The sequence below is a fragment of the Nelumbo lutea genome, chromosome 1, assembly GCF_056320005.1.
Source record: "Nelumbo lutea isolate HS-2025 chromosome 1, American lotus-T2T, whole genome shotgun sequence".
Lineage (NCBI taxonomy): Eukaryota > Viridiplantae > Streptophyta > Magnoliopsida > Proteales > Nelumbonaceae > Nelumbo > Nelumbo lutea.
In genome coordinates, this window is record NC_142684.1 from 144,103,230 (window position 1) to 144,127,699 (window position 24,470).

At 33.9% G+C, this 24,470-nt stretch overlaps 1 protein-coding gene and 1 non-coding gene across 3 annotated transcripts; one reads left to right on the forward strand and one right to left on the reverse strand.

The window, feature by feature from the left end:
- Positions 1 to 8,392: 8,392 nt before the first annotated feature.
- On the reverse strand, positions 8,393 to 8,499 carry LOC148878099 (small nucleolar RNA R71). Its single transcript, XR_016106093.1, has one exon. It is a non-coding gene; the product is annotated as a small nucleolar RNA R71 (small nucleolar RNA).
- Positions 8,500 to 16,973: 8,474 nt separating this feature from the next.
- Positions 16,974 to 23,899, forward strand: LOC148878100 (cysteine-rich receptor-like protein kinase 10). 2 transcript variants are annotated; one of them, XM_088948954.1, is made up of 7 exons: positions 16,975 to 19,714; positions 22,207 to 22,308; positions 22,374 to 22,579; positions 22,655 to 22,865; positions 22,983 to 23,220; positions 23,326 to 23,476; positions 23,571 to 23,899. In XM_088948954.1, the coding sequence occupies exons 1-7, from the start codon at positions 18,949 to 18,951 to the stop codon at positions 23,877 to 23,879; spliced, it is 1,983 nt and encodes a 660-aa protein (XP_088805080.1). In that variant the 5' UTR covers positions 16,975 to 18,948; the 3' UTR covers positions 23,880 to 23,899. The 2 variants fall into 2 exon arrangements, with proteins under 2 accessions (XP_088805087.1, XP_088805080.1); XM_088948961.1 differs by lacking the exon at positions 22,207 to 22,308 and having other exon boundaries at positions 16,974 to 19,714.
- Positions 23,900 to 24,470: the final 571 nt, after the last annotated feature.

Below are 24,470 nucleotides of genomic sequence, written 5' to 3' on the forward strand. Positions count from 1 at the left end.
AACTATTAAATTATTGATGCTTAAATCAATTTTTACTACTTATACCCATTATTTTTTGGTCTACATTGAGTTATTCTAACCTCTTCAGTGTGACAAATCACTTATTCGAACTAGCACTCTTGGTGGTTTTCTATCCATATATTTTTAGATATAATATAATCTATACTATATTATATAGCATTACAGGCCACATCAGCAGCCCTTTCTTTTTCCCATTCCCACTTTTCTCATTTCTCTTGAACACTCTCCTTTTTCCCTTGCCCCTTCCCAACCCTTCCATGTAGTCATGTGACAGGCCTTTCTTCTTCACTAGAGTCCCACTCCAATTCTCTCTCTCTCTCTCTCTCTCTCTCTCTCTCTCTCTCTCTCTCTCTTTCTCTCATATTCCAAATCACTTAGCCAATCCCTCATAAAATTTCTCTTAAACTATATCTCCCACCTAAAATTCTTCCTAAAATACCTCTTATTCTATATTGCCACCCCTCTCTTCTGTTGGAAGGGTTAGAAATCAATTTCACATGGTCAAATTAAGTTTGGTGGTTGGCTGAATTTTTAAAATTTTTCTAACCCAATTCGGGAATCGATTTCCTAGTGATTTTGAAATCTAAAATTTCATGATCGATATTGCATTGAACTACATCATATTTGAAACCAAATTAAAAACTGATTATACCTAATACAGAGACCACAATATGCAACTCCTAGAGTTGTTCATGCCCAATATCAGTCCCAAAATTGGCCTCTATCTAAAGATGACATACTGTATACGTGAAGCTGATTCAACAACACCGTTTTAGCAAAACTGGTTTCCAAATTGCTTGGATCGAAATGTGTATGTAAACTTAATATCCTCTAATCTTTTTCTTGAAAAAACAAAGTAGAGAATTAATGAAAATTAGCCCTTATTGATAGCTATATTTATATAACCCTAGCAAGTGCACTAGTTATCAAGTAGTATAAGGATATCGTTCCCTCGAGGATTTAACAAAATAAGTATTAGAATTATAGCCTTCCTTAATTATTGGACAACCGAATTTCAGATCTAACAATAAGAACTATTGAAAATCAAGAATAGAAGAAAAAGAAAAAATAAGGGCGATTAATGACAAAACTTGCAATGATCTAATTGGAAGCGTTAGGACTATTGGTCCACCTAACCATTCCAATGGATATCAATTTGTTAACTTAACCAAGATATTTTATTACTTTCATAAGCTGAAGTTTTTCTAAATTTATTTAATATTCCCTCTCAGAATATATCAAATCTACTTCTATCAAGTAACCCTTCGATCTCTCGACTAGAGCTCTCAAGATAGAAATGCATTAAGTTCTATGAAAAACTTATATCATCAGATGAATCATGTATATATATTCCTATATACCATTCCTCTCTCGATTCATTCACATAAACCAAATCAATTAAGAGGTGGCCAAGCTCCTAATCGCATTATGCATAATAACTCATAGACAATATAAAAATAACAATATTGGATAAATCAAAATAAAAATCAATTCATTGTCATGGTTAGGCTTTCCACAGCCCTATCTACAAATAGATTAATTCATGATAAAGGAAATAAAACAAACAAGGAGTAAGAAAGAACTCATGATGTCACCCCTGAAGCTGAGATCTATAAGTTGTGTTCTCCTTGCCGCCGCCTTCCTCCTTTTCTCCTTCTTGGAGCTGAATTCCTTCTTGAAGCTTTCTTGGATGATGTCTCCTTGATTGCTTCAGAGAAAGCTTGAATGATTGATGTCTCATGCTAGTCCCCCCCCCTCCCCCCTTTATATAGCTTTAGGAGGAGGGACTGTTTCCAACTCCTTCTTGGAGTTATCGTTCAAAAATAGAATGTCCTAATTAGTTTAGATCTAATCCTATCCTATCATATCTCTTATCTAGTAATCTCAATCTTCTTTATCTTTCTAGAATTACATTTGAAATCTAAATCTGATAAGACTCTTTATTCTTGCATTCGTATTGGGCTTCTTTAATGAGTTGGGCCGCTGCAAGGCTTCTCTACGAATTGGGCTTCAGCTGTGGGCTGGACTTCTCTACGAATCTGCTTAGAATTCGGACCCGATTTTGACCTTAATGCAGTTCGAATCTATCAAAACTCAAAACATGAAAGTTGTAAAGTTCTTCCTTATCTTTCCAATGCATCTTAAATTATGTCAATTGGAGTCTGGATGTGAGAGTTATGCCCATATTACTGAATAATATCGAAACTGTGCAGAATCATCCGATTAGCCTTGTTTTCCTACTTTTCTCCTTCTTGCTTGCCCTGAATCGAGATACAAGAGTAATGAGTCTAATTAAGTGTTAATTAAGTGTAAAATGACTAAATATTCAGGGATAAAAATATGATAATTTTTATTTACATCACTTATCACAATAAGGTCAAATTAGGGTTTCTAGGAGGCAAGGGAGAAGAGGAGAGAGCAAGAGAGTGAAGAGAATTGGTGAATTCACCCCTTCCCTCCTAGTCCCTTATATAAAGCACTCTCCTAACCTAATTAGGAGCTAATCCAAATTAGGACATTATCTTTAATTGATAAGAACTCTCTTCTTAATAGAATGGGTGCCCCATACCTAGATTCATATTCATTTTCAATCCAAATCACATGACAACTTAACTAATCATATTAGTAATGGGATGGGCCTTAGGCCCATTTTCTCTAATGGTTCACGTCCTAAGGTATTGCATTGGCACTTTAGGCCTAAATATTATATGGCATGGGACCCATAAAGGTCTCACATGAGTCCATAAGGGTTGGACCCCACCTTTGGTAGAGGTTAAGTTGAATTCACTGCTTGGGGGCAACGAATCCCTAGCCCAATCAGCTTGGGCTTAGTTTGGGCTCAATATTTACACATATGATCATTGGATTCAACCACCCTATGATGATCAATCCTGTAATAAATCCCATCAGGTAATTAATCCTTTAATGGTTTTTTACACCTAACCACTCGGTCCATAATCATCAAAACACTACCTATAGGGAAAGACATTTCCCTTGACTATAAAATACAGTGTCACACTCTTTGCTCGAATTGATCCTAGGATTAAAACCTTTTAGAATTCTTTTTTATAAAATAGTAATATAACATATAAACATATTTGTAAATCAGATTTCAAATACAATTGAAATCCACTATCGATAGTTTAGGTTTCCATCAGAAAGAGTGTAAACCCTAAAATTCACTTTGTTTGACAAATGAGTCAATCTTATCACTATGATCACCTACTAAGATAATTTTCCAAACTGCCCCAACATGCCTGGATATTTCACCCTTAATGGATTTCACTAATTGGCACATCAAAGATAGTTCAGTCCAAAACCTAGTGTTGTATCATAATCAAGTTTAGGGTTAAGTGTAATTTTTCAGTTTTGCCCATCCATCTCTATGATTTAGGGCATAACTAGAAAATTGCCAAGACAAACTATTCTACCAATTTGTTTTCACACTAGTGTAAGCTTTGTTAGGATAAATTCCCAAGTCTATCTAATGGCTGAAAACATTCTCAGCTAACACAAGTCTCGTAAATGTCCAATTTAAGGAGTAATTCACAAAAACATACCAATTTCAACATAAAACAATAATGTACTTTATTCAAATGTTTGTGTACATCAATTTGATTAGATCTAAGGGCACACAATGTCTAACCTCTTCTTCACCAATGTCCTACTCAGCTACTCCAACTCTCTCTCTCTCTCATGTTCCCAATCACTTAGCCAACCCCTTCCTAGAATTTCTCCTAAACTATCTCTCTTACCTAAATTTCCTCCTAAAACACCTTTTAATCTATGTTAGATGCCCAATAAACCAACTAAAACCAAAAGCATGGTTAAATTAATTACTTAAATTAATTTTGGTAGTTAAATTAATTTGTGAAATATTTTTAATATTTTCAGTAATTAATGATATTATTAAATATTATTTGGTAAATATCAACTCCTAAACTATAATTTTGGTAAATTGGAAAATTATTATTGATTTTGGTAATTTAATTTCAGAAATTTCTGAAAATTAAGTATTGAAATCAATAATTACAAAAAATCAATAATTAATTAAAATATTAATAAATACAAATTTAATAACTTAAAATTATTGGTAAATTTTCATTGGAAATTTTATTTCAATAAATATGCATTTATTTTTACTGTTTTTTTGTAAATTTGATATTATCAATATTTTTTTTGGAAATAAATGGTTATTGATATTTTTAGTAATTTTGGTCAATTTATTAATATTTAATTATATTATTAGATAATAATTAAAAAAAATTTAGTAATTTTTTAGTGGAAAATTATTATTAATAAATATAAATTTATTTTTTATATTTTCAGTAATTTTGATATTTACTATAAATTTTGAGTAATAATTAGTGATTTTGGTAATTTGATTACTACAAATGATTGATTTTGGTACTTTAATTTTGTGAAAGCTAAATTATAAAACTTCTAATCTTTCAAATAAATAATTAGGAAATATTAATAATTTCTATAAGTGTTGGATACTACATTTATAATTACCATAATTATTGAAACTATATTTATGTGTTGTAGGGTGTTACGGGTTTAGAGATGGCCCCCAGAGTAAGGATCATATTCCTTGTCCCAACTTCAAGTTTTAAATTAATCCCTGTCTCTAACCCCTATCACTATCAGGAAAATATTTATTAATGGAGACAAGTTCCTAATCAAGGACCTATACCCCGAATTAATTAAAAGTTTTTTAGAAAGGTATTTATTTAAAATGAAGGAAAATTTTAAATTTAAATAATATCTTAAGTATATTTTGATAAATAATATAAATAATGTTATAAATAACATAAATAATATTATATATTTAATATAATACACACACACACACACACACATATATATATATTAAAATCGGTCGTGTCATGTCAGCACGTCTCTCAAGAAACCCCAATTCTATTTTTCAGGATTTTTTATTTTTTATAATTTTTTAATCCACCTAATAATCTCACAAACAATCTTATAGGAAGCCTAGGAATGCTTGGACTTCGAAAGCCCCTCCCGCCTACGTCTGCCATTAAATCTTATCTTATAGGAAGCCTAGGAACTTTGCAAAAAACAGATTTGATTAAGTGATTTTTTTTTTTGCATTATTGGGTGCATTATTAAGTGATTTTATGATGTTGAGTATCAAAAATAAAATCGACTCACTAAAAAGTAGAGAAAACAACAAAAAAAAATAATAAAAATGAAAAAAATAACCGGGTCATTGTAGAACCATTTCAGCAGTCAGGCGAAGAAGACAATGAAAATGGGTTTTTCGCGACCCATTTTCGATAGAATACTAGGTACATCCAAACTCAAACCGTGTTACAGACAATTTGCACCAACTGTGCATTACACGGTTAATTAGAATAATTAATGTTCATTAACATTAACAATAATTAACATCAACAAATTTAATGTTGATTAATGTTAACCATAATTAATTACTTTTAATGAATCGATTATTGCTAATAAGACATAATTGATTACTATTAATTCATTAATAATAGTAATTAACAATAATTAACAGTATTTATTAAATAGAGTATTTACTAATTAGAAGTATTAATAATTACATAATTTATTAAAAATAATGTATTTATTAATTAATAGAAATTCAATAATTACAATATTTTTAATTAACTGCAATTAACAGTAATTATTAGAAAATCAACTGTAATTAACAGTAATTATCAGAAAATTACAAAAACCAATTGTAATTAACAGTAATTATTAGAAAATTAATAGTAATTCAAATTAAAAGTATTTATTTTTAAAAAGTTACATTTAATGACATTTAAATGATTACAGTATTTTAATAAATATAGTATTTATTAATTACAAGTATTAATAATTACTATATTTATTAAAATAATGTATTTATTAATTAACAGTAATTTAATGAAATGTATTAATTAAATAACATTATTTTCAAAAAATAACCAAAAACAAAGTAACAAAAATAAGCTACAATTAACAGTAATTATTTTTTATAATTAACAGTATTTTCATATTTTTAATAATTAACATTCTTCTAAAAAATATTGTATCTATTAATTAACAGTATTGAATACAGTATTCAATTTACACTATTTAATTATAATAATCAGTAATTATCACAAAAGTAACCATAATTATTTTGTATAATTAACAATAATTATTTATATATTTAACAAAAATCAACATACGATAATTTAATAATTAACGGTAATTTTAATAAATAGTAATTATTTTCAAAAAATTACATTTATTGACATATAAATTGATGAGAATAAAAATTATCATATTTCTATCCCTAAATATGCAGTCTTTTATATTTAATTAGTACACAATTGGACTCACTATTCTTGTATTTCGATTTAGGACACGAAAGAATGCGTCATGGGAAAAACAAGGCTAATTGGGTAATTTTACCCAATTTCGGCACCGCGAGATGATTTGCGTAACTCTCCCATCCGGAATCTGATTGAGAAAATTCAAGATGCATTGGAAAGATAAGGAAAAACTCTACAACTTTTATGTTTTGAGTTTTGATAGATATGGACTGTATCGAGGTCAAAATCGGGCCTGAAGTCTAAGCAAATTCATAGAGAACCCTAGTTCGCAGCTAGAGCCCAATTCGCAAAGAAACCTTGCAATGGCCTAATTCGTTAAAGATGCCCAATACGAATGCAAGAATAAAGAGTCCTATCAGATTCAATTTTTTGTTGTAATTCTAAAATAAAGGAGATTGAGATTACTAGATAAGAGATAGGATAGGATTAGATCTAAATTAATCCTTAGGAATTAAAACTTTCTATTTTTGAGAAAGAACTCCAAAAAGGAGTTAGAAACAGCCCCTCCTCCTAAAGCTATATAAAGGAGGCCGGGGGGGGGGGGGGGGGAGGGGGGTGGACGAGCACCAGGGCATTAAGCAATCAATCAATTGATTAATCAAAAAATCCTCCAAGGGAGCTTTAGCCTTCAAGGAAGCAGTCAGCAACCTAGGAGGAGAAGAAAGCGGCGGCAAGGAGAAGACAAGCTCATCGATCTCAACTTCAAGGGCGACATCATGAGTTCTTCCTTATACCTTGTTTGTTTAATTTTCTTTATCATGAACTAGTTTATTTGTAGCTAGGGCTATGGAAAGCATAACCACGACCATGGATTGATTTTTATTTAATTCAACCAAGTTGTTTTTATTTTAATATTGTCTATGAGTTATTATGTGTAATGCAATTAGGAGCTTGGCCACCTCTTAGTTGATTTGGTTTATGTGAATGAACCAGAAAGGGAATTCATATAATAGATTAAATAATTCATAGTGTGAATCGAATGGTATATAGGAATATATATACATGATTCATCTGATGATACAAGTTTTTCATAGAACTTAATGCATTTTCTATCTCGACAACTCTAATCGAGGAATCGAAGTGTTACTTGATAGAAGTAGGTTTGATATATCTTGGAAGGGAATATTAAATAAATTAGGAAAAACTTCAGCTTATGAAAATAATACATTATCTTGGTTAATTTAATAAATTGATATTCATTGGAGAGGTTAGGTTGACCAATAGTCCTGGCACTTTCAGTTAAATCGTTGCAAGTTCAGTCATTGATTGCCTTTGTTTTTATTTCATTTCCTTTTTTTCTAGTAGTTATTATTGTTAGATCCAAAGTTCGGTTGCCCAAATAATTAAGGGAAACTATAATTTTAGTACTTATTTTGTTAAATCCTCGTGGGAACGATATCTTTATACTAATTGATAACTACTGCACTTGCTAGGGTTATATAATTATAGTTATGAAGTTTTTGGCATCATTGCCGGGGATTTAATCCTAAAATAATATTAGAACTTGTTAACCTTGGTTAGCTTGGATTTTACTCTTTATTTAATTTGTTCAAATTCTTGCTTTGTTCAGATTAATTAGTGTATGACACGTACTAGGGGTAAAGAACTAACAAAATTCGACCCTAAAATAGAGAGAACCCTTCTCATATTGCAAAGATCCAACAAAAGTAAAGAGAGAGAGAGGGTTGAGGGAGGCGAACCAGTAGAAGAAGTTGAGGAAGAGATGGCAGACGAAGCAAACCGAACTCTTTTGAGCTATGCTTGTCCAAATGATCTAAATGAGTATTCGGTTTAGTGGGTTGCCGAGTGATGATCCTAATGCACATATTGTTAACTTCCTGGAAATATGCGACACGTTCAAGTATAATGGAGTTAGCGATGCTGCTATTAGGCTTAGACTTTTTCCATTTTCATTACGTGATAGAGCTAAGGATTGGCTTAACTCACTCCCTACAAGAAGTATCACTACTTGGAATGACCTAACTCAAAAATTTTTGGCTAAGTATTTTCCTCCCTCTAAAACAGCAAAATTGATCAATGATATCACTACTTTTGTTCAACTAGAGAGGGAATCCTTGTATGAGGCGTGAGAACGATTTAAAGAGATGCTTAGGAAGTGTCCTCACCATGGAATACCAGTTTGGCGCCAAATTCAAACTTTTTATTAAGGTATTACTCCATCTAATCGCTCCATTATTGATGCAGCTGCAGGAGGCACAATCATGAGGAAAACTCCAGAGGAAGCCTATGATCTAGTGGAAGAAATGGTACCAAATAGCTACCAATGGAATAATGACCGAGCTGATCGAAAGGGAATGCATCATATAGATTCTTTTTCAGCGTTATCTGCTCAACTTGCTAGTTTGAATAAAAAATTAGACAATCTTAGTGTTGTAGCAATAAATATGTCATCTTGTAATTCATGTGACCTTTGTGGCCAATTGGAACATAAATTCTGATTGTTAGGTAGGTAATCCTTTTGCTTCACATGAAAGTGTGAATTTTGTTTCTCATGGTGGTAGGCCAAGTTTTAACCCTTATTCGAATACATATAATCTAGGGTGGTGGAGTCATCCGAATTTTTCATGGAATAGCAACCAACATAAAACACCCATGGGGTTTCAACAACAGCCGCCCCCTCAAGAAAAGAAGGGAATTTAGAGGACATGATTTCTAAGTTCATTAATAGTGCTGAAGCAAAACTTCATGATCATGAAAAGAGATTTTTAAATCAAGAGGCATCTATTAAGAACTTAGAAGTTCAAGTGAGGCAGATTATGAGCATGTTGTCAGAAAGAAGAGAGGGACGATTGCCTAGCAATACAAAGAAGAACCCAAGGGAGCAAGTAAATGCCATTGCCTTGAGAAGTGGAAAGACTATTGGGGAGATTAATGATGATGATCAAAAAGTTGAGGTAGATGATTCACAAATAGAGATCAAAGGGAATATACCTAAACTAAATTTAGATGCTATTAAACTTTCTCTCCCCTACCCTAAAAGAGTTTTGAAAGCTAAATTGGATAAACAATTCGAAAATGTTTTAGAGGTGTTTAGAAAAATATATATTAACATTCATCTTCTTGATGTATTGTCGCAGATGCCAAAATATGCCAAATTTTTTAAAGAGGTGATTTCAAATAAAAGGAAATGGAAGGAATGCGAAATGGTGAAACTTAATGAAGAATGCTCAACAATTCTTCAAAATAAATTACCCCCAAAGCTCAAGGACCCAGGGAGTTTTTTTATTCCTTGCACCATAGGAGATACTGAGTTGAGAAAGCTTTATGTGATTTAGGTGCTAGTATAAATTTAATGCCATATTCTATTTTTGAAAAACTTGGATTGCATGAATTAACACTTACTACTACTACTATGCAATTAGCTGATAGAAGCATTAAATATCCTAGGGGAATAGTAGAAGATGTTTTAGTCAAAGTGGGCAATTTTATTATACCTACTGGCTTCATTGTGTCGGATATGGAGGAAGATAGGACAATGTCCTTGATTTTGGGGAGACCTTTTCTTTCTACTAGTAATGCTTTAATTGATGTGCAAAAAGGTCTACTTACTCTTAGAATCAATGGTGAAGAAGTAGTATTTAATGTATTTAAAACCATGAAGTATCCCAACACAATTGAACATGAAATATATGCAATTGATTGCATTGATGTTTGGGCGGCTGAAGTCGATACATCTAAATCAGAAGACACGTTGAAAGTTGCACTTAACAATAGTTCTGATCAATTGCAACAAGCAGAGCAGAAGTTTGTGCTGAAATCTAAATTGTGAAATTTGACTTTTGAGCTAGACTCTTTTGAAATTATAACTTATAATACATCTTTTATTAGTTTACCTTCATCTCACAGAAAACTTCTCCCATTTATTGTGCAGGCCTCTATTCTAGATTTAAACCCATCCATGATGGATGAGAGGGGAAAACATTGGAAGTTGCAACTACAAGACCTGGAGGATCCGGTTTATGATTAAAAACAGGGAAGTTTGTTTTTCCTTTTTTTTCTTCTTGTTTTTTGCATTTATAGTTAAGTTATTTTCACCTTTTCTTTTTACCTTACATTGAAGATAATACGTAGACTAAGTGTTGGGGGGGGGGGGGGGGAGGAGAGTATAATTCAGTTAAAAAAAAAATCAAAACCTCAACTTTTTTGAAATCAATTGAAACAATGTTCTAGGAAAATTTTTGTGAACCTAGTAATGAGGTACGATCAAGGAGTACATGACTTATCTGAAGCCATTTCCAGTTAAGATAGTCCTAAATTCAGGTTTAAGTAAATGGGGTAGTTGTTTTATCATTGCTACAATTGGTAGGATGGAGCATAAAATGCACTTATCAACCAAGTAATTCAATTGTAGGATGGTGCATAAAATGCACCTACTAGCCAGCAAATTCAGTAGTAGGACGAAGCATAAAATGCACCTACTGGCCGAGTGGTCCAAAAGTGAGACGGAGCATAAAATGCACTTACTCCCGAAAACAAAAGAGAGGTTTTCCTTGATTTACTACCTGGTTTGCAGTAGCACAAATTGGATTGACTGATGAATGAGTCATGTATGAATTGGTTGTGTTGATTTAATGGTTTGCAATAGTTATCTTAGAATATTTGTGGAGAAAGATGAAGGAGAGTTGAGTTTAAAAATTGATAGGATCGTTAGTATGTTATTGTTTTATTTTTGCTTGAATTTTGTCTTGCCCGAGGACGGGCAATGTTTAAGTGTAGGATAGTTAGTCTATTCTATCCCTAAATATGCAATCTTTTATACTTAATTAGTATTTAATTGGACTCACTATTCTTGTATTTCGATTTAGGGCACAAAAGAAGGCGTCAGGGGAAAAACAAGGCTAATAGGGTAATTTTACCTAGTTTTGGCACTGCGAGATGATTTGGGAATAACTCTCCTATCCAGACTCCGATTGAAAAGATTCAATATGCATTGGAAAGATAATGAAAAACTATACAACTTTCATGTTTTGAGTTTTGATAAATTAGGACTGCATCGAGGTCAAAATCGGGCCCGAAGTCTAAGCAAATTTGTAGAGAACCCTAATTTGCAGCTAAAGCCCAATTCGTAGAGAAGCCTTGCAGCGACCCAATTCGTTAAAGAAGCCCAATACGAATGCAAGAATAAAGAGTCCTATCAGATTCAATTTTCTGTTGTAATTCTAAGATAAAGGAGATTGAGATTAATAGATAAGAGATAGGATATGATTAGATCTAAATTAATCCTTAGGAATTAAGACTTTCTATTTTTGAGAAAGAACTCCAAAAAGGAGTTGGAAATAACCCCTCCTCCTAAAGCTATATAAAGGGGCGGGGGGGGGGGGGGGGGACAAGCACTAGGGCATCAAGCAATCAATCAATCGATTAATCAAAAAAATCCTCCAAGGGAGCTTCAGCCGAAGGCGGCGGCAAGGAGAAGAAAAGCTCATCGATCTCAACTTCAAGGGCAACATCATGAGTTCTTTTTTATACATTGTTTGTTTAATTTCCTTTATCATGAGCTAGTTTATTTGTAGTTAGGGCTATGGAAAGCCTAACCACGACCATGGATTGATTTTATTTAATTCAACCAAGTTGTTTTTATTTTCATATTGTCTATGAGTTATTATGCATAATGTAATTAGGAGCTTGGCCACCTCTTAGTTGATTTGGTTTATGTGAATGAACCGGAAGAGGAATTCATATAATAGATTAAATAATTCATAGTGTGAATCGAATGGTATATAGGAATATATATACATGATTCATCTGATGATACAGGTTTTTCATAGAACTTAATGCACTTTCTATCTCGAGAACTTTAATCGAGGAATCGAAGTGTTACTTGATAGAAGTAGGTTTGATATATCCTGGAAGGGAATATTAAATAAATTAGGAAAAACTTCAGCTTATGAAAATAATACATTATCTTGGTTCGATATCTTTACACTACTTGATAACTAGTGCACTTGCTAGGGTTATATAATTATATATATCATAAATAATTACAGTATTTTTAATAACTATACTATTAATAAATACACTATATAATAAAGACATTATTTTTTAAAAAAGTATTATATTTTTAATTAAAAGTAATTAACACTAAGTATTGTAATTAATAGTAATTATAAGTTACGCTATAAATTATAATTTAAAGTAATTACCAGAAAATTAGATTTAAATAATTAACACTAATTATCAATTGACAGTAATTAATTAACACACTATTAAACAGTAATTATAATTTAAGCTATAAAATTACACATAATTGAATTACAACTTAAAAATAAACAGTATTATAGTACTTTATTTAAAGTATATTAATTATTGTGTTTCATTACTATATAATAATACTGTTAATACTATTAATAGTATTTTTCATAATTATAGTATTGTTAATTAACATTATAATTTAAGATTGTATTAATTAAGAGTAATATATTTCACAGTATTTATTTTTAAGTTGTAATTCAATTATTTTTAATAGTATTTATTAGATATTATAATTATAGCATTAAAATTGGTCTATCTATGTCGACACCCTCTCCTTCGACATAAACTATTTATCCATTTTCTCCATTGTTTGCATTTTTTTTCTTATTTTCTTTTGTTTTAAAAATATAAAACAGTAATCATTGCATATCTTGATTAGATCAATAAAGCTGCACACTATTAGAGAGAGACCTTTGGGTTTTTCAAGACCTCTTACTTTAATGCATGTTATTACTGCATTTAAAAAAGATATTTAAGAGAGAGACCTTTGGGTTTTCCAAGGCTTCTTATTTTAATGCATGTTATTATTAAATTTAAAAGAGAGAGAGAGAGAGAGAGAGAGAGAGAGAGAGAGAGAGAGAGAGAGAGATAATAGTAATAATATAAATCAAGGTTTTTAAAACCAAACTGGTCAATGAACCGGTCAGGGGTCTGGCTCCCCGGTTGAATGGTCCTACCGTTTGAACTGAACGAATAACCCGTTCTAACAAAATAATAAAAAATAAAAAATGGCCAAAACCGTTGGATGGTTCAAACGGTTTGATCGCTTGGGTCAACGGTTTGCTGACCAAATCAACGGTTTTGGTGAAATAATGGTGTAGGGTAAAATGGAACCGGTCACTTAACCGGTTCCCGGTTATTTTGATCCGGCCTAGTTTTTATAAATCAAATAATATAAATAGGTTGAGGTTAAACAATCAAAAAATTATTAATTTAAAAATTGACTAAGCGTTCACTAAAAGTAAATATTAACAAAAGTTAGTAAATGTTAAAAATGTATTTCAATTTCACTTAAAAATCCAACATAATAAACACTAATAAAAATAAGAAATTTAAATATAAAAATATTAATTGATAGTTTTAATAATATTATTAGATAACTTATGAGTTGATACCTTAATAAATGCTAATAAAAAATATAAATTGATAGTTTTAAAATACCAACAATTAATTAAAAAATCCAAAAAATTATAAAAAACCTAAACATAATTAAAATACTAAAAATAATTAAAAAATATTGAAAGTTAACAATATTTTATATTAATAAGGGTATTTTCTGAAAATAATTCAATGTACAATTAATAGTATTTTATTTTTTTAAAAAATACCCAAGCCAAAAATTATTGAAAAATATTGAAAATTAGTTGTATTTTTTTTAACTATGGTATTTATTTAGTTATTTAAATGATGAAAATACTTTAAATTATTGAAAAATAACCATATGCAAAAATTACTGAATAATAATAAAAAACACCAAAAATTAATTAAAAACCCAAAAATTCTGAAAACCTAAAGCTTAATTAAAATACTAAAAATAATTTAAAAATTAAATTAGTTGTATTTTGTTGTAAAAAATACTAAATAATAATGAAAAAATAATGTATTTTAATTATTAATAGTATTATAATAAACAATAATTATTTTTAAACTATAATTTACAATTGTATACATCAAAAATCATATGAAATAAAAATTTAAACATCTTTTTTAATTTTTTAAAAATGGACTTCTCATAGCTTGTCCCAATCCGTGGCCTGGCTTGGTTCAAGGCTCGGCTTAGCACGATTCGATTTACACCTCTACTTGAACCCACCAATACTGGGGACAGGGTGGGAAAATTCGAGAATTCTCCATCCTTAATGAGGAGTGAGGTGCCTTGCCCCTGAACTCACCCGACATTGAGGAGTGGTTGCCTTGTCATCAACCCGCCTAATACTAAGGATAGGGCAAGGATGGGGTAGAGTGTCTTGACTATGGAGTAGGGATAGGGATGGGGTGCCCCGCCCTGAACCCATCTTGTTGTCATTTATATATAATTGTTAATTATTAGTGAAATCAATAAAAATGTTAGTTTTTGTAATTATTTTTATTTATTTAAAGTTAATCAAAATTTCATTTAAAAATAATAACAATTATTAAAATTACTAAAAATTATTAATTAAACTAACTTTATTAAAAAATATTTGTTCATATTGAATTAACAATAATTATTTTTTGTAAATTAACATTAAATGAAAATATAATTATTTAAATTTTAGATATTAACAATAACTTTAAACACTTTTAGTTAATTAATAACAAAAATTGATTATTAATTTAATATTAATTAATAATAAATAAAATTATTAAATCTTTCAGATTTTCCCGTGCATCGCACGGGTCCCCGCTAGTATATTTATTATATATAATTGGGGTTGGCGGGGTGGACTTCACTCCTCGTTTCCAATCTGGTATTCCTATTAATCCCATTCATACCCTGTCCATGTTAAGGCAGTCTCCATCCTCATCCCTACTTGGTTGGAGAGGTCGGGTATTTGGTGGGGATGAGGACATGGGCGGAGCTAGGGGGACCTTGGGGAGCCATGACCCCCTATGGCTCAGAAAACCCCACATAAATTACACTCTCCCATGTATATTTTCTCCCTCGCCCCACTCCCCACCCCAATGGTTGCCCCCCTCCCTCCAATCCACTTTAGGTTTTGACCCCCCTCATAAAAAATTCCTAGCTCCGCCCCTAGATGAGGAAAATTGTTATCCCTATCCCTATGTTGTATAGCCCCATAGAGTAATAAGTTTTAAGTCCACTAAGCCCTAAAATATTTTTCCTATGCATAGCTTGGGGGCTTGATATATTATATAGCAATATATGCCACATCAACAACCCTCTCCTTCTCCCATTCCTCCTCTCATTTCTCCTTTACTCCCTCTCCTTTCTCACTTGCCCCTTCCCAGCCCTTCTATGTAGCCATGTGGCAGCCCTCTCTTTTTAAATAGAGTCCCACTCCAACTCTCTCTTTTCCATGTTACCAGTCACTTGGCAACCCCTCCTAAAATTTCTCTTATTCCTCCTAAAACACCTGTTAATCTAATTACATGCCCAATAAACCATCTAATAATAAAAAATGTGATTAAATTAATTAGTTAAATTAATTTGTGAAATGTTATTGATATTTTCGATAATTAATGATACCATTGAATATTATTCAATAAATACCAACACTAAACTATAATTTTGGTAAGTTAGAAAATTTAATTACTAAAAATTACTTGCTAAAAATTACTGATTTTGGTAATTTAATTTAGTGAAAGTTAAATCATAAAACTTCCAATTATTAAATAAATAATTGGAAAATTTTATTAATTTTCATAAGTATTGGATACTATGTAGGAATGCAATGGTCAGGTTCGGGGGAGGGGGACCATACTCCTTATCTCAATAAAGACGATCTCCTCATTGGGGACCTGAATCCCCGAATTTTTTAATTAAAAGTTTGTTTTAGAACGTATTTAATTAAAATAAAATTAAAATTCAAATTCAAATAATATTTTAAGGATAAATTTCTTAAACTGTTCTTAATTAATTGACAAACTATACCCTTACTATTTAATTATTGACTTAAACCACCCTACTTAAACCACCCATATGTTTTTTACAATTGTCTAAAACCTCTTAACCTGTAACGTCTGTTAACAGATAGATTAAAAAGACTGTTTTATCCTTTATTTTCCTTCAAAATTTCAAAATAAAACGAAAAAAAGGGGAAGTACAAGTTGAGAGAGAGATGGAGTGTGTAACACTGCCTTCTACCTCTCTCTGGTTTCACCGCATTGAAATCACTCTCTGTAAACTTAGTTGATCACGGTTGGAAGGTAAAGCCACCATTGAGAAAGGTAAAAAGAAAAGTGATTAACAACAAGAACCTTTCTTTCGGCATTTTGGGAGTGGGCACAGCAACGTTCTGAACAAAAGCATCGGCCTTCGTCAGCGGAAGACACTACGGAGGCGGGGGCCACTCCAAATGCGAGTGCAACTGCGGCTGTGGTTGTGGAGGAGGACATAGGAAGTTGAGATTTCCGTTAACGGATGAAAATCATGGCTTCGGTTTTGCAGAAAAGCACTGTGCATTGGCGCAAAAAAATCCCATAGAGAAGCCTCAATTTGTGGGGGCATGGGTATTTCCTACGACATTCCCATCGCCTACGGTAATCTCCAAAATGCATGGCTTCCTTGCATCCCTAAGCAATTGCTGGTTAGTGGGTTCCGCTCTAAAATGACAGAGATGGATGCAGGATTTCTATTATGTAACCAACGCGGCGAGCAATAAACAACGATTCGGTGGAGGGATAAAGACAACTAAGGGATTGGGAAAGCGACAGAAACTTCCTTGACTCTGATTTAGTGTAGGGATACAAGATGAAGAGATTGGGAAAGCGGTGGAGGGATAAAGACAAACACCTAGATGACATCTGCCATTTCCACGACTCTTAGTCCGACAAAAATTTCCTTGGCTTTCGATCAGATTTCTACACTAGCAGGGCCCATTAGAAAAAAGCAGATAGAAAAACAGAACTTTTTCTGCAAATACTCGAGCTCTTTCAATATATGTTTCAACGCCATGAGAACCTCAGAGGAAGTTAGGGATTTCGTTTCGTGAGTGTGAGCGTCAGAATACGGCTCACCGATCAAAGGTGATGTTATATTGCCTTTCAGACAATTTGGATGAAGTAACTGCTGTGAGATGTGAGAGCATGTTTTCATGAGCTGGCTTTGTATAGGAGAGCTTCAACGGCTGGTGATGAGCTTAACGATAAGTGTTCGATCGACTTCAAGCATTTGCCGTGGATACAATTGCTCTGACTGTGGCTTCTTAATTTCAATCCAGGGACGGGATACAATGATTGGCAATGGTTGCTTGGTTATAATGGGGGTGTTGGTTTGTAGTGTCGCCTACGTAAGGCCTGATAATAGAAGGAATCAGATCAATTCCATCTCGGAATGAGTTGTCAAGAGGCCAGAACGTGGAAAGCGATAGTAGCAAGGGAAGGAAAGATCGATAAACAAGGAGAGAGAGAGAGAGAGGAGATCACGATGGGAGATGCGTTGTAATGGTGGGTCGGTGGTCAAAGAGACAGAAATCGGTGGGGAGAAGAGAAGCAAAATGAATACAATAGAAAAAATAAAAAAAACAACAAAGAGAGAGAGGAAAACAGACGAGAACGAGAAGGTCGTTACCGAATCTGCCGTTTCAACAAGTTGTAGCGGCGGAACAAGGGAAGTGAAAGGAGGAGAAGGAGAGATAGAGAGAGTAGAGAAACGGAGAGAAAGAGGGAGAGAGAGGAGAGATTGGGAGGATGGAGGAGAGGGAGAAAGCAGATCGGAGAAGGGGTGTGTTCAGATCCGCTGCTGTAGTGAGCTTGAATTCGTTAATAGACAGATATTATGGCATCGAAAGGGATGGTTTTCAACGGAATCAATGACCACCTCTGATCCTTGACCCCTAAAATGAATATCTTTGATTCTATCCCTCTGTTCTTATATTATAGCAGCTCACCCTTAGTGGGTTTTGAAATGTTTCAGCAATATTTCTTTGTTGGGTTTGAATATCCAGGGATGTAACTCAATTAGCAGCAACTTGTTGAGTTTGGAGGATCAATGACCATTTCCACCTTGTCCCCTCTAAGGCACTCTCCATCTCCATTCCCCATCCCCGTTTGGTTGGGGTGGCCGAGCACTCAGCTGGGATGGGGAAAATTGCTATCCCTACCCCCAGGTTTTAAGCCCTATAAGCCTTATAAACCTCCAGTTTTTTTATTGGTTACTTGAAAACTGATCAGATCCTTCGATTTTTATCAAAGTACTAAATCGATCGATTCTCTAGGTTCGACAAGTTTTTCATGTAGGGTAGCTTTTTTGGGAAATATACTATTCTACCTTTCATGTTCATTTTGTTGATTCTTTAATGCAACTTATTGATAAGTTTTAAATAAAGTCCAAGCTATCCTTGACCTGAACCATGGACCATGTACATTGACACTGGCTGATTGACAAATTTTGAACTGAAAGTGAAAAGATAAAAAAATGGAAGAATACAATCCTAACACATGTTTTAACCTAATTACTTCAAAACAAAAAGAAGATGAGGACCACAATGATGTACAAATTTGTCAAGTCAATCCGTTGAAGATTTAGCTAGGCTTGGAAATTTAGGGAGTATAAGTTGTCACCAAAAACTTGCCAAGGCTTAATTCATAGTGACGCACCTATAGCATGAATTAGCCCCTCAAAACCTGTATGTGTAAGGGAAATTAAATGAGGCCGTGCTGTTTATTACTCTTGATTTCTTCCCTCCTACTGATCAACCTCAGCCCCACTTATGCCCAACTCTACGATGTTTGTTCAAACACCACCAGTTTTGCACCTAATAGCCTATTTGAAACCAATCTTAACATCCTTCTTCCTTCTCTATCTTCTAATGCAATTAACACCGGCTTCTACAACACCTCTGTGGGCGAATATCCGGACCAAGTATACGGGCTCATTCTCTGCAGAGGTGATATCACCCCTGAAGTTTGCCGGAATTGTCTGGAAACAATCATTGACGACGTCAAGCAACTGTGTCCTGACAGGAAAGGTGCAACAGTATGGTTTTTGATGTGTTTTCTGCGCTACTCTGACCATAGATTCTTTTCTTCAACGGAAGAGCTGGGAACCGTACACATTCAAACTACCACGAACATGACAGATCCAGATCGATTTCTTCCATTTGTGAAAGATTTCATGGGTAATCTTTCGTTCCAGGCAGCATTTGATCCTTCTAATAGCATGTTTGCGGTGAAGAAGGAACAGTTTACGGCGTTTATTACAGTGTATGGTCTGATGCAGTGCACCAGAGATTTATCAAGGAACGACTGTTACGAATGCTTACAGGTCGCCATGAAACATTATGAAAGTTGCTGCTATTTTAACCGAGCGAAAATTCTAAGGTTCAGTTGTTTCATTATAATTGAATTATACCCCTTTTATCAAGATTCAAGTGCAACCCTGTCTCCTCCTTTGCCAAACATCACTTCAGAGGGTATGTATGGTTTCAATTTTCAAATTTTTATGCTTATTCATGATAATAAATTTGAAAATATGTCTCCAAATTAATCCATTATGCTAACAAGCAAATAAACAAATAAATAAATAAAACATGTGATTAGGCCTCCTCTAAGAAAGGAACTATGTGTATATGAAGAACTAGCGAAAAGATTTAAACCCAATTTAGTTTCCTAATAAGGGGGTGTTCCTAATGTGAATGATTTTGTTTTCTAAAACAAAAAAGTTCTATGTCAGCAAAAAACAATACATTTTTGCCGTTGTAGCGATTGTTTCTGTTTCAGAAGCCAAAACCAAACACATTGGCCAACACCCCCTAATTCAATGAAAGAACCCACTCCTAAGGCTTATAAGTCTTGCCATATAAAAAGTTGGTCCGAAATAAGTAAAATAGACGTCTAGTTGCCACTCCTTGCAAGGGGATCTTTTGGTAGTTATATGATGATGATGATGATAAGGTGAAAAAAATAAAAGGAAAGATACTTCTGTGGGCATTAAGCTGCAGAATCTTGGGCATTTTCATTCTAAAGTCTTCTTCCACCTCCTTTTTCTAATTCATCTAGAAGCAATCTTATTTGGACAATTCATGCACTTAGTAGTTGATGAAAAGGTTAGGTGCTGCATCCTTCTCATTATCAATCAACTCTGTCATCATCAATCATCATAAGTGTTTTGGGTGCATTGCAGTTTTTGAGTACTGGTCAGATATCTTGCCTTAATAAAAGAAATTGGATGTGCTCAAATCAGTTCCATGGAAGAAAAAAGAACAGAGGTGTAGGGTAAAATGGTTATTGCCGTCAACTTGCAAGTTAACTGCTCCCTTAACAATTTAACATCCTTCAATCAGGACTTTATGCTAATAACCTAATGGCTGAGATGGTCACTCGGTGTCACTTCAGAAAAGGAGATGTTGGATCAAACCTATGAACCTACAGCCTCTCCACTGTATGACCAAGTGGGCTTCACAAGCATCTACACTCTGCTCTGTTCCCTTCCCTAATTCCCCAATAAAAAACAGGGCTTAACAAAGCACTTTGGTGGATGGCTTTTATAAGTTTTTTATGTTTAAAATGCAGAAGGATGGGAAATGATGCCTGTATAAAAGGATTCATCGAGAATATCGGTTATAAGTTATAACTAAGCCAATGACTATGTTCTGAAGGCCTATCTATGGTATTGACTGATGAGAGATCACAAATTTAAGTCCAAACCCCTCCTATAAATCCTAATTTTGTAGCTCACATCCAGCTCAATGAAAGCAGGACATTAACCCATGAGCTTGAAAAACTAATACCAGTGGCAGTTGAGATCAGTATCCCGTTCAATGCTTAGCTATGTGACCATTGCCAAACGAAATTCTGGAAAGGATCGAAGGACATCAGTCCAAGTATAGGTGTTATCCATCAATGTTGCAAAAGTTGTAGCTAACATCAAGACCAACATTAAATTTTGATGGATTGTCCTCAAGAATTATCAACATCATTGAATCTTTTGACTATCTGATCTATAGAGTATCTTTAGAGTCTAGTATACTTTTTTAATGTCCAAAAGAAATTAAGCTACTTGGTTGAAGACATTATTACATGAAATTTGGAATAGGTGGATTCTATAATATAAGCAGTCTTTTTTTCTTTTGAAGAAGAAGAAGAAAACTGAATTCAATAAGGATTCAAAAAGGGGGGGGGGGGGATGTACAGAGCCTTTTAAGCACAACAAAATCAAAGACAAAGCCCTCTAGAAAGGCAACGTATTGGAGCTACACAAAAAAATCCCTTCCCAGCCCAGATTTAGCTAGATTATCAGCCAATTGATTTAATTCTCTAGGAATCCATCTAAAGCTGCAATGTTAATAAGAGGCGACCTCCCTGATTTCTAACAACAGGTCGGATAACTTCCACAGGTCTAGAATTTGTCCTGAAGTCCAGTTAATAACATTTCTTGAATCACCTTCCGCTGCAATGCAGCTGAGCTGCTGTGATTTGGTGATTCTGAGGCCTTCCAAGTGGGTCCTTGTCTCTGCATCAGAAGCATCTTCTGCCTTGGCTGGTCCACTATAGACCCAAATCAATTCTCCATTTGCTCTTCGAATCAGTCCTCCAATTCCAGCCTTTGATCTGTCCTCAGCAGCTCTCCTAAAACTGCCATCGAAGTTCAGAATAAACTCACAGTCTTGTCTTGGGGTGATTTTAAGGGGAGGTTGAAGGTGAAAAGGAGAAGTTGATAGGGGCAGAACTTGATCTGAAAGCCTACTATTTGAGCTTCAATACATGGTTTTTATCTTACAGTTAGAAAATGCATGCCTTTTATTTTGTTCATGAACGTGTACTATCATCTGTTAAATCTCACAGATAAATTATAGTCAGTTATCTTCAGCCAGAAAATAAATAAATAAACAAATAAAAAAAGTCATTATGCACCATGTGCTGTAGCAAATGAAGTGGCTGGGAGAGTAAATATTTCTAAATGCAGGTGATGGAAGTAAGCAAACAAAAGTTGTTGTGACTAGTGTATTGGCAAGTTTATTGCTACCAGTCTTCGTCTCATGTTTATGCTACATCTGGAGAAGAAACGGTAAGAACCTTTGATAGGCATTTTAAAACTAGTAAATCTGCTACTTATACATGTTCTCTTTGTAGAGAGAACGAAAAAGAGGCAGCATACTCTATTGCTTGATTTGGAAGCAAGAAGTAGTACAAACCTCTCATGCAGAAATATGCAAACGGGAAAACAAGTTAATTCTCAAGAGTTGCCGTTGATTGACTTAGCTACTCTACAAATTGCTACAAGTAACTTCTCTTTGGAGAATAAACTTGGAGAGGGTGGATTTGGTCCTGTTTACAAGGTATTGATTTTGATTAGTACAACACTCAATATGCTTGGTTACCTTTCTTAATTAACCATGTTGATGCTTTATTAGGGTGTATTGCCAAATGGAATGAAAATAGCTGTAAAAAGACTTTCAAGAAGCTCAGTGCAAGGTTCAGAAGAATTCAAGAACGAGGTTACCTTAATTGCAAAACTTCAACACAAAAATCTGGTAAGGCTCCTGGGATGTTGCATAGAGAGAGAAGAAAAGATGCTTATCTATGAATTCATGCCAAATAGCAGCCTCAATGCCTTTCTCTTTGGTACGTAAGCTTGACTTCATTTTTATACCTCTACAACTCCATGAGATCCCCTGTTAAGTCCAAGTCCTCTTGCATTTCTGGACCTGTATAATAAGGAGTAATTCTTTGCCTACTCAGATCGACAAAGAAATGCTCAGTTGGATTGGAGCAGGCGCTTCAGTATTATTAATGGAATTGCAAGAGGTCTTTTATATCTTCATGAGGATTCTCGACTCAAAATAGTTCATAGGGACATAAAAGCTAGCAATGTTTTATTGGATGAGGAAATGAATCCAAGGATATCTGACTTTGGCATGGCTAGGATCTTTGCTGGCTACCAGGATCAAGATAAAACCAGTAGAGTCGTGGGGACATAGTAAAATCATCCTTTATCTTCTTTTTCTTCTTCTTACTCTTGTTCTTGCATGTAGCTACACACAATGTACTTGGTGTTGATTCAACTTATTTTGACTTGATATAGTGGGTACATGGCTCCAGAGTATGCTATGGCAGGGTTGTTTTCAGTGAAGTCAGATGTTTTTAGCTTTGGGGTTCTGTTACTAGAGATCATAAGTGGTAAAAGGAACAATGGCCTCCAACTACCTGAGCTTTCTCAAAGCCTCCTCACATATGTAGGCTTCTCTGATCATTGATCCTTATCATAATTTAAGTTGTTCCAATATACCTTGTATATTCTGAATATGACTATATTAAATAAAATTGCAGGCATGGAGACTATGGTCTGAAGGCAAAGGCTTGGATTTCTTAGATCCTTCCATAATCGATTCATGCCCAACAAGTCAAGGGTTTAGATGCATCCACATTGGGTTACTGTGTGTTCAGGAAGTAGCAGCAGACAGACCCACAATGTCGAATGTTGTTGTCATGCTGGGTAGTGAATCCATAGCTCTTCCTCAACCCAAGAAGCCAGCATTTTTAGTTGAACATCTTGTTATTAATTCGGATCAATCTTCATCCAGTGTTAATGTTGGATCCGTCAACGATGTAACCATTTCAAATGTTGCACCTAGATAATCAACCACATTCACATTTACAATATCATGTTCAGAAATTTTCCTTTTTGCCTTTTACAATTCTTGGGTAAAACAGCAGTATAGGACAAAGCCACAAGGTGCAATAAGCAACAACCGCACGAAAAAGAAAAGGCATTCATGTTCTTAACACAGAATGTTTATGAAAAGAAAATTGCATCCTCTGTCTATAACACTTTACCATGAGACGACATGTTGGAAGTCCTTGTTTGATGCAGTATTAGGGTGAATGCTCTTAGTTTCTTCTTTACTAGTCATGCTCCGTAGCTCTTGCAGTGAGGAGCCTGTCCACCCTGAATGCTCTTCAAATAAAGCTAACGACATGCTAATGGGATGTTCTAAGTCCAAACTCAAGGCTGTCCTAATACCATATGGTAGTTTATTACTCGCTGGGTCAATGCTCAAATAAAGTCTATAGAATCAATGCCACCATGTGCCATAAATACTGATGCAGTGTTGCCTAGGCAAGAGAATGAGAGATCATCAATCCTCACCTTTGATTGAATTATTTCCCATGCAACCCTGCAAGTGATCTCTGGCAATGCACCCATAGGCACAGCTGCCAGTTTATTTT

Coding starts and splice junctions, on each gene's coding strand:
- LOC148878100 (XM_088948954.1), top strand. CDS start 18,949: ATGAGGCCGTGCTGTTTATTACTCTTGATTTCTTCCCTCCTACTGATC. Junction 23,221..23,325: donor AGTAGAGTCGTGGGGACATA/GTAAAATCATCC, acceptor GACTTGATATAG/TGGGTACATGGCTCCAGAGT. Junction 23,477..23,570: donor CTCAAAGCCTCCTCACATAT/GTAGGCTTCTCT, acceptor ATAAAATTGCAG/GCATGGAGACTATGGTCTGA.